This window comes from Homarus americanus, unplaced genomic scaffold (assembly GCF_018991925.1).
Source record: "Homarus americanus isolate GMGI-L3 unplaced genomic scaffold, GMGI_Hamer_2.0 scaffold13846, whole genome shotgun sequence".
Lineage (NCBI taxonomy): Eukaryota > Metazoa > Arthropoda > Malacostraca > Decapoda > Nephropidae > Homarus > Homarus americanus.
In genome coordinates, this window is record NW_024757805.1 from 488801 (window position 1) to 500567 (window position 11767).

General features: G+C 45.0%; 1 protein-coding gene across 5 annotated transcripts in view; it reads right to left on the bottom strand.

The window, feature by feature from the left end:
- Positions 1 to 11470, bottom strand: part of LOC121857817 — a 273121-nt gene extending 261651 nt beyond the window's left edge. The window contains exon 1 of one of the 5 annotated variants that reach the window (XM_042354070.1): positions 11167 to 11470. In XM_042354070.1, the coding sequence (XP_042210004.1) occupies positions 11167 to 11259 (93 nt within the window). In that variant the 5' untranslated portion in view covers positions 11260 to 11470. Of the gene's footprint in view, positions 1 to 4018; positions 4312 to 11166 lie in introns of those variants that run through there. The other 4 variants (XM_042354071.1, XM_042354073.1, XM_042354075.1 and 1 more) reach the window with 4 other exon arrangements.
- Positions 11471 to 11767: the final 297 nt, after the last annotated feature.

Here is an 11767-nt window from a genome sequence, read left to right on the forward strand (position 1 = left end):
AGACCAGACAACAGTGGGTTGTATTGTTCGTTTTGACATCCATCGGACCCCGCTTTTCATATTACTTTTTGAGCGACTGTACCCTCCTCCCCCCGATTCAGCTACTACACCACCCTCCTACTACACTCCACAACGAGCCAACACAAAAAAAATAAATAAATAAATAAATACACGCGAGGGGGGGGGGGTGATTTTGTCATCTAACAAAGATATTCTGAGAAATGAATGAAAACATGAAACCCACAAGATCTTGCGGTGGGTTGCGGTCTCATCTATCAGCGGCAGGTTAGCAGGACTGGTGCTCCTCCCCAGGGACACAGCCGCAGTTCTTCCACGAGGACAAGTCCGCGGCCCTCCAAGTCATGAAAGGCAATTAACTCTGCTGTCTTCCTCCAATCTCTTGCGGCCACTCAACAATAATGTTCAAATGACAAAAATATGTTGTGAGACCTGCACTTCTATGGAGCATACAAGTCATTGACGTGTCTGAGAAGCCGATAGTGCTGGTGAAGTCCCTGCTGCTTCCATCACTCTGGGTCACTCTCTCCTTACTCACGGTCACTCCTACAGTTCTCTCCAGGGTCACCCCACCAGTCACTCCCAGGGTCAGTGGGTCACTCCCCCGGCTACCTATCCTTGAGATGACTCCGACCTCAAAACAGAAGCAGGAGTTGTTCCTTGCTCCTTACCTCAAAGGAGCCCCCGTCACACAGCTGTCCGTCACCCGTCACTCACTCGTCACTGTCCCCCACAACCATCACCTACGTGTTTACCTTCACACGACAGACATACATCATTTACATTCCTACTTCCTCCACCACCATGAATTGTCTTTAAAGCAGTAAATACTTCCAGGTTCACTGCTAATATAATCACAATGAGGGCCTCTCCTTCCTTGATTCACTGCACAATAATCTTCCATTCAGCCTCAGCACCCAACATTCCAGACGCTGGTCCTGAACGCACCGTTGGTTTTACTGCCCTCGTGTTCCTGCCTGCGGGCCTAAGTCAACACTCCAGACTCTGCACGAGAAGACATCTGCGTGGAATCACTGTTATTACTCGCTAGCACCAGATATTACAACCCTCTTTGTCGGGAATACTTAATACACCCATTTCTGATTACATCTTGTGAATTTAAAACTGAAAACGTTAATCGTACTTTTGTCAAAATTTTTATTTCTCCCGTTTCTCTTGTCAATCTGAATATGAAGCTCAAATATGTCTTAACACGGCTGGGCTGATCAATCCATAGTTTTCTTCGTTCTAAATTACTCAAATATACAATAACAACATCACTTCTCCGGTGTAGGTCAAGCAGCGCCAGGATGCCCGACGCCACTTCAGGACGCCAGCCTTCAGGACCAGCCACATACCAATGCCTGGCCTGCCGTGTTTACCATGCAGGTCGTTATCACCAGCCAGCGTCATTAAACCGTCGGGATAACAAGGATATACTGAGGGTGACTAATGCAGGTTAATACCCGAGAGAGGACATAACACACGGTCAAGGGTACATGGCTGAAGGACACGAAGGAAGAACATCGCTGAGGGACACGGCTGAGGGGGCACGGCTGAAGGATACGTCTGAGGGACACGGCTGAGGGGGCACGGCTGAAGGATACGTCTGAGGGACACGGCTGAGAGACACGGCTGAAGGGGCACGACTGAAGGATACGTCTGAGGGACACGGCTGAGGGGGCACGGCTGAAGGATACGTCTGAGGGACACGGCTGAGGGGGCACGGCTGAAGGATACGTCTGAGGGACACGGCTGAAGGACATAACTGAGGGACACGGGTGCAGGTTATAAGCGAGGATTATGAAAGGGGTAACACAGGTGAAGGACAAGGGCATGGAATACAGACAATAGGCACTGGATAAGGGAGGGTGATGCAGAGAAGGTTGGGTACGGCCGAAGGACGAGGACCACAATGCCAGTCATGGTGGTACGGGCCGAGACCTGTGTCTTACCAGTCACCGTCAGTCCACATCTTGTCGTGTTCCAACACCTGGAGACGCCCCCAAGAATGGCTCTAGTCCTGTACAGTAAAGGTAAAGACCCATCAAGTCAGGAAGGTCTTGTCAACACACGCCACACAACCCATTGATCAGCACCTTGACTGGCGGAAAATGCACCACTCTCCCCTCCTACACTCTGCCTTCCTGGGTCAGACTAATGTCAATACCAACTCTGGAAATCAAGACCATCTTCACTAACACATTACCTCATGGTAACATCGCCCCCCAGCTGTTTGTACAGGAATATTATGATATTGATTAACATAAAACAAATTAGTTATGACGGAACAAGGCAAGAAGAATTACACCTAATACAAATACATTACAATAAAAATGAGAAGGAAATCGCCAGATTCCAGTCATAGTTTCCAGGAACCAAAACTTGAACCGGGTTAACGTGTAAAATTGTACGAGTTGACTGGCTAAGACTGGTATGTGATAAAGTGTGTCGTGACACTCAGATATCGGCTTCACTGACTGGCTGCACTCGCACAGCACCCAGGGTAAGGAACACCTGGCCCATGAGCAGCGAATATTAATGGTGTGTTTGATCAGCAGGTGGACGACGACCCGTACATCCCACACGAGGCTCACGAAGGCGAAGAAGAAAAAACTTGGGGTAATGGAGCGAGTCACAGGTAAATATGAGTATAATAATCTGCAGGTAAAGTTCAACTTCAAGTAACTTAACACTAGTTCTATGATGTTTCAGAAAATATTGTGTTTCCATTCGCGAAAATTTCGTGAAAATTGGAAAACAAAATCGAAATTAAAACAATGTATTGTCGTGAGAGTGGGGGTAATAACTCCTGGAGGGCGGGGGGAGGGAGGGGCAGGGGGAAGGGAGGAGGGTAGATGCGGGTGATTACCAAACACATACACTCTGTCTGTCTGCCTCATACACCTCCTTCCCTCATACAACAGACAGCACCATGACTAGATCCTCGCCCTGTGCCTCTCTGGCCTGTGTAACAAGGGTGACAATAAATTGGTCATAACTACATCAAAACGGAGGTGGTTATATACATCCAGTGAGATGTACAGTATTTGATAAAAACTCCCTCAAGAAGATTAAATAAAATAAATACATACAGTAATTAAATGCCCAAATCACAAATACGAAAAACCTGATATAAACGCAACATCCGCCATCCAATAACCTTGATATTATTTTTATGGCCGAGTTGACACAAGCCAACTAATTACGTTCTTTTATTTACACTTACGAGAAATATTAATGGTGGGGACCTCTGTGAACTCAGACACGGTATTTTCAATAAAAAAATTCCCCTTCCGCGACATTTACCTCAAGTAATATTGTTTTAAATATAAAATCAGCCTGAAGCATCTCGCACCGTATTATTAAGAGGCAGCATCAAGTGGGCGCGGGCCAGCCAGGGAAGAGGAGGGCGACGTGTAAATGATTTCCATTGTGGCGGGACCTAAATGGGCGTGGCAGAGATTGGGGGACCCACAGGTGGGCCTAACCTAGGACGGACGTGGAAATGAGGGAGGGATATGCCCACACGGGGAGGAATACAGGACCACTGGTGGAGGAAGGTGGGGATTGGAGAAAGCCTTCCTACAGGTAGAGAGGCATGACTAAATGCACAAAGGGGAAGGGGGGGGGCAAGAGGAAGGCCAAGGATAAGTGAGTGGGGTTGGAGGGGGAGAAGAGGATCAGAGACAGGAGCGTGACACTGACAATAACAAACGTTCATATGACGAGAAGGATCACCCCAAGATTAACCCCAGCTTACTTCACCTCATGATTAAAACAGGGGAATGGAAGGTTGGGTTAGGTTAGGTTAGGGTTTGAGTGGTTAATCGTAAGGTGACATAAGCTGGGAGGAGGAGGAGGAGGAGGACTATTACCCATGTGATCCAACGATATATGTGACCGCGGGAAGAAATATTCTCCAAGGGGAAGGGAGTGTGGGGATGAGAGGGGGGAGCGTGGACATAGGCGGGAAGGAGGCGTGGCCAGAGTTACTCACCTCAGTGGTCGCCATGCGTGGTGAGGACGGAAGAAGTGTGGGTAAGACTGCAGGCTGAGGAGTACTCGACTGCTGCAGTAGTTACACTCCCGCCGCCATCCTCCACCACTGGTCACCACAAATGCTCCTCACCCTCCACTGTCTACCATATTCTGGGGCTGTGTTCCTCAACTTTACACTTGTATCATTCAACTTAAAATTCACTGATATAATAAATTTTCATACGGCACTGGACACACAAACGTATAACACCAATGAGCACAATACCGCCAAGGTTCGTTTAATTTACCAAAACTGAAACACAGAACAGCCGGTGACATCTTGAACGTAAACACAAATAAAACACACGGGCCATGGGCGATCTCCTGGGGGCGCGGCGCACTGGTCTAGTACAGTGAGAGTAACAGGGTGAGAGTGAGAGAATATACGGGGCAACACTTGGCAGGCTTCCCTCTCCCCCAGGTCTAACACACCCGGCATAGTTATTCTCTCATAACCAGTAGTAACAACAAATCAACGCATTTTCATCAACTCAAAACCAGTTAACAAATACAAAAATAAATTAATTAATTTTTCTGACCATAAACACACGCGTTAATTCACAAAAGAATTATTTATTCCTTAGATTTATCTCCTAAAAAAGTGTTCTGTTTCTTGCCAATTGTTTTATTTTTAATAAGACAAGCGAAACTATGTTGTTTAGTCGTCACAGGTCAGACTGGAGGCACTTGCCGAGTGTTGGTTCTATGTAGTACTGGGTGGGTGTGATGCTTCAAGTTCTGTGTGTGTGTGTGTGTGTGTGTGAGCTCATACGTTCGATAAAACTACACAGGAAAAGGGAAACACTGCTTCAGTGTTTCCCTTTTCCTGTGTTTTATCGAGATTTATTTTGTCCATGTTTCCATTGTGGATCTACATGAAGTGAATATATACCATATTAAACTGATTGAACATATGTGCCTCTGTGTACTCCTAGACAAACAAACATTATCTACTTCCATGTGTATACGACTCTGTAACACCAAAAATAAGAGAGGTTTGTTGGGACTCCGCCTTGTCCCCGGGAGAAGGTTAGGGCTAGCGTGTGTGTTGGGGGGTGGGGGGGGGTCCAGCTCACCACCTTAGTGGATGACCCACATCACCCAGACCTGACATTAAGCCACCAGGATCCTTGACTGATGGTTTCTGTGGGATGGGTTTCGCTAACTTTCCTTGGTAAGAAAACGGTCTTGCTACTGTTCTTCACGGGTAATCGTAATCCAAAGAACAGATCGCATCACGTCATCTTCAAACGCCATGACATTAAGCCACCTAGTATCCTCATTTGAAAGTTTCGGTAAGATCCACTGCATTTACTTCCCAAGCTTAGGGCACAATCTCACTATTGTCTTCACACGTAAGTGTTATCCAATGATTAATTCGTATCACCTGTAAAATCACGTCACATCCAAACACCTGAGACTTGTTCCATCACAAAACCACAAAACAGAGAGGCACGTAAGAGAGGCGCTCCATCATAGCCCTTAGGGCCCCGAGAGGAGTGTGACGGGGCTTGGGTACCACAACATCCCGGGACTACCCTGGCAGGTGACTCCTGGGCCCGCCAGGTGACTCCGGGCACAGGTGAACCGCCCCATCACAACACTAACATCCCCAGCCTCTTCACTCGCTACAATCCCTGTGACACCTTATGTAATGCTTCTTACTGTACTCTGACAGGGACCTCCAGCACAGAGGAATGATCCGGGAACAATGTTGGGGGGTTTAGGGAGGTGTTAAGCGAGGTAGGACGGGGAGAAGACGCGCGAGATACCTGCACCACGGCCGAAGAAGCTACACTGACCATCTCAGTCCTCCTCAGTTCTGCTTAGGAAGGAGTAAGGAAGGTGGAATGTGGAGTGTTGCCACCGCGTGGTCACTACCCAGACCCACCCTCTCGCTCTACCACCTCTGTTGCTGACTGGTGTTAACTACCAATTGTGACGTGTTGATGTAAGAAACTCTATCAAGCTAATAAAAACAAAAATCTCTTGGTAATGCGAGTCAGTGTGTAGTTGAGGATGAGGTAGAATTGGTGTGTGGCAGAGTCTGGCTGTGTTACAGTGATGCAGATACACCGGCCGGGCTACAGCACCTACATCTCTGACGTGCAACTGTAGCACCCCTCAGCTGCAGTACCCGGCTACAATGTACTTAGAAAAAGTTGGGACAAAGATATAATCTTGCCTTGAGTAATGGTATATGAATAGATAGATAAATCCTAGTGTGGAGACTGTGTTTAGAATCTTGAGAGATAAATAAAATAGAAATGAAAAGTTGCAAGATATTTCCATGTACAGGTGTCTGCTACTTTTGTGTTGAAGGAAGTTTTTCACGACATAATTCATAAGAATCGGGGCCCCAGACACCCGTGTGAGGGAGGTCCGCGCTCTCCACCTGCTATGTGGGAGGTGGTGGTGGCAACACTCGTCTTTTTCGGCATTACGAATCCGCGGCCTCACCAAATTCTACCCAAACTTTTATCCAGGGTAGAGCGCTGCTCTACCTTGCCACCTGCTGTGTCTCACTAACTAAATCAAGAGTCATACTTATAGATCGCCTCAGGCAAAGAAGTGGCCACCGTCACCACCACGCAGATGGACCTACACCTTAACTCCGAGTTGCTTTATGACTGGTGTTCCAAGCAGCACCATTACTGTTGTTTACCCAGCAACAGTGATGACAATAACAACACCTGGCACAATACACATCTCGGAGGACACATCAACAATTTTACCTAATTTGTAAATCAGTTAAAATAGAAATTGTAAATAACGTGCCCTTTCCATGACGTGTTACCTGTCGTACTTAATTGTATTCGCCGCACAAGAGTTCCCTCCAAGTAGGACACACGAACACACACTTGGGTCAGTGATGTGTGAGCTACCGTACTGTTCCAGCACTTTAAACTGATCCTTTTCTTTCGCTCTCTTTTTTTTCAGCTGAGTACTCAAGCCAACATCACTCACCAAAGAACTCTCATTTTGGAATTAATTTTAATTGAGAGATTAAGCTCAAGTTTTCCACTATAGTCTTTGGAAGGATAGAGATAAGACAGACAGAGGAGTTGTGCTCGCCAGGTAAAGACTGAGGTGACTTACTGTGATAAATTCAGACAGTGACTTTGAACACCTTCAAAGAGATCTAGATACCTTACATGAGTGGTCAGTAGACTGGCAAATGAATTTTAATACTGATAAATGCAAGGTACTACAGATAGGGAAGACGAATACAAACGTTAAGTATAAACTAGGTAACACGGAAATAGAAAACTCAGTTTGTGAAAAAGATCTAGGTGTATTTGTTAGCAACGACTTGAAACCTAGAAAAAATGTATTAGCGCTCGCAACAAGGCAAACAAGGATTCTTGGGTTCATATCTAGGTCTGTGAGTAACAGAACTGCTGACGTTATCTTGAAACTTTACCTAGCATTTAGTGAGGCCACACATGGATTATGCGGTTCAGTTCTAGTGTCCTTATTATAGAATGGACATAGATTCTTTGGAGAGAGTACAAGAAGAATGACAAAAATGATCCATAATATTAGAAACCTTCCATATGAAGAAGAAAGACTGAAAAGCTTAGGCTTACATTCATTAGAGAGGCGTAGAGTTAGGGAGATATGATAGAGTGTACAAGTGGGTAAGTGGGATTAACAAGGGTAAAATGGAAGATGTTCTGAAGCTCAGTAATAACGAAATAACTAGAACAAATGGCTTTAAATTAGATAAATTTCGATTCAGAAAGGATATAGGCAAGCACTGGTTTGGTAATAGAGTTGTGGATATGTGGAATAGGCTACCGATTGCTATAGTAGGATCGGGGACGCTAGGGAGCTTCAAGACGAAGTTGGATAGGCACATGGAAGTGCTGGGATGGGTGTGAAAGGGATCTGCCCTGTATGGGCCAGTCGGCCTCCTGCAGTATCCCACTTTCTTATGTTCTTATGTTCTTATGTTGTGGGTACAGGCCGATGGCCATTGACGGGAGTGTGAGATCCACCAACAACCACTGTACAAGACGCAGCCCACACCTCCCCCTCTGCTGGTGTGCGTAGGGAGGAGTCATCCACGCTCCTTCTTTGTATTGATATTGAAACAGTTTGTTTAGCCAGAAGAACTCAGAAACAGAGTCGATTAACATGGTTGAGCCAGTTGAGAACCTGAGCTCTCTTGTAGGCACCTGATATATGCTGTACATTTATCTCAAGGAAGTATTATGTAACATTTAGTATCATCTGGAATAGTACACACAGCATGCTGGTAATAAGAACATATCAGAATGTTACTACGGTTATCACTTCGATATTTTTTTTTTACATTTACATTTCCAGTGGAAATTGAAAAATCCCAACACCCTTTTACCACAACCTAAGAAACGGCCCTCGAAAGGAAAAGGAAACCACCTCATGTAAGATACTGTTCCTTGCTGCACACAATCTCTTCTTCAATAGCAACTATAGACTCACTGTGGAAGTAAAGTACCGAGTCACATACCGGAGAGAATGACGTAAACAGAGACCATGGCAACACATAACTAGAGTCACGAAACAACGGGATGGTAAGACAATGAAGAGGGAGAGAATGTGGGGAAGCACAGAGACATGTTGTAGTAACTATAAAGAGAAGATAAACAAAAGATAAATGGTTAAGGATTGAAGAGAAGGTGTAAGAAATAATTATGATGGTGGCAGTACACACACACACACACACACACACACACACACACACACACACACACACACATACATAAGTGTGGCTTCTGACATATAACAAAGGGACCGGTGACATTTGTTGAAGTTTCCTGTTCCTGAGGTGTGGATGACCCTGACAACACAAGACAGTACTGCTTTCACGCCAGACTTACCCTCACTCACAACCCCTACAACCCAACCCCGTCGTGCTGCCTCTCACAACTCTTGTCCATCAACCTTCACAACTGGTTTGGAGGATGGGTAATTTTTGGCAACCTCTTGTCAATTTTAGTGGTTCTATGTAGCGAAAATTTGAAGACAAAGAAAAAAAATTATTTTCAAAACGTTTCCTACATGGTCTATTCTTCTCTATGTATGAATAACTATTTATAAATAACTATGGATGAATAACTATGCATAAATAACTATGTATCTCTTGTGTAAAACGGACTTTGGTGCTCAAGGCTAAAAAGTCAAGAATTATTAGAACTTCCATAAACCGCCAAAGACTAACTCATTACCAAGCACCACAACAAAAGTTCTATCCCACCTTAACACAACTCCACCATATACGTATTTCTATCATCATTAAATAACAACATTCAACAATTATCTTTTAATGAGATTTAGACCAAATTATCTTGCTCTAATGTGACAGACCAAGTATTATACAGAGTGTCCCCGTTACTGCACCATAGAGACACCTGTTAACACCAACACCCACCCCCCCCCCCTTCCCACCTCCTCCTTCCTTCATTCTACAGCGACCCTTGACCGCACGTATCACAAGATTATTATCTCCCACAACACACCTGCAGGCTTCATGACCGCAGCCCTGCCCTACCCCGCCCCGCCCAACCCCGCCTCCCTCACAAGTTCACAACAACACTCAGAGCTCTCACCATCTTTCCTCCCCCACACACACTCACCATCTTTCCTCCACCACACTCTCACCATCACTTCCCCCCACACTCTCACCATTACTTCCCCTAACACTCTCACCATCACTTACATCCTCACCATCTTTTCCTTCACCACTCACCATCACTTCCCCCCACACTCTCACCATCACTCCCCTTACATCCTCACCATCTTTCCTCCACCACACTCTCACCATCACCCTTCACCTATGTCTTAGTAATAAGGACTCAGTCTTGTCACTGAGTTGTCGACGACACAGCAGCCGAGCCTTTAATCAGGGACTCGTTCTTGGACTCGGGACTCGAACGGGTGGGACTTGAATACTGTATAACAATGGCTGGTCTCCCCCCTCCCCCCACACACACTACCACCATCACTCTTCCACACACACGTGCGCTAAGTAATACCTGTGTCCCACTAGACCTGTCATAACACGCGGGTTAATGTGTCAACATGTGTATTTATGCCGAATGGTGTGGACGTCGCTACGGTTTAGAGATTTCACACTCGCCACGTACACGCGCGTACGTGTTGTGTGTATATGTTGTGTACATATGTTCTGTTGTTAAACTAGTCAATAAAAATGCAACATGTACGTGTTTAGTACTATACATAAAGCGAGGAACAGGAAAATGAACCTGCAGTGTGAGGAGGAGGTGTAGCGTGAGACACACGCAAGGTATTTCCCCTGACCTAGCAGGTGTGTCCCTCGCCCCGCCTCACCTCACCAGTACCACCAAATAATATTTACGCTTCCAGGATAAACATTCAGTAAAACAGATACAGAATAAATTTAGAATTATAATAATTGTTTTTTGATTTACAGTTTTGTTTGAGAATGAAAACTGGCGGTAAGTTAAGATGATTATACTCTTTAAAGATATCAATGTTTTTACACTGGGAATAAGGATACTTATCAGGCAGCATATTCTAAAATGCCAGGACTTGTCTTAACAGGTTTATTACTATCAGATAATAAGAGAGAAGCCGATCCAACAACACTATCGTATGTCATCTCTCAAGGGTGTGTGTTCTTTTCTGCTTTTGTGATGACTTTGTGTGCTGTTTTAGCCACCTGGGGACGCCTTGACCACACGAGTATATCCAACAACAGTCCTAAACGTAGAGGCTTAGCCAGTCTGAGGCTTCTGCCTCAGACTGGCTAAGCCTCATCAAGAGTGCCCACAACCTCTCTAAACTGAGAGAATAAAATATTTATTGTTAATCTCACCCGAGAATAAATGATTATGAAAACGATCTTGGTGCCGCAACAACTTACCCGAAAGGTTCATAAAAGACAGAATTGTGCCATACATCGGGGGTTATGTCATTTTGTTCTTCATATATTACGTTAATTAATAACTCACACGCACAGACGGGCGGGTGAACGACCTGAAAGACAGTATTTCCAGGTTCCCTCCGGCTACGCGCCGGAGGACTGAAAAAATGACAATAATAAGTACAAGGCAGAAGCGAGTGACAAGCAGTACTCACCCCCTTGACGGTGTCGGGCAGCGGACTGGTCCTGGAGGGCGGGTTGATGTAGATGGGATCCTTCATGGCGACTGTAAGCTGTTTCATCACCATCGGGGAGTCGGACCCCCCCGGCCCTCTGGACCCTGGAGTGTTGGAACCCACACACTTCACTCACTAGAGCTACTGTACACTCCTCTACTAACCTCCATTACATTTTGTCTTTGTGTGAAATATGGAATTGAATGTTGTGTTTTTGACTCACACAAAAGTACGAGGTTTTCAGTCGCCTTTGTCTCCTTTGATGACACAACTCTTGCCAACTAAGTGCATGTATCCAAGTCACTACACTGAAATTAGCACATCACCTAACCAAACGCATTCTAAACACATACAGTATATATGCTAATATCTTAATCAATTCAAATTTCTATATTTGATAAATTCAATGAAAATCACAAATAAATGAGTAAAATACAAATACATCTATCATTAGTAAAACGAATTAATTCACTAAAGATGTATTACATAATAAATCATAAAAGCAAGACACAAAAAACACGTTTAAAGGAGCAAAAACATAAAAAAACTAATATATATTGTTACGAGTGGGGGACAAAGG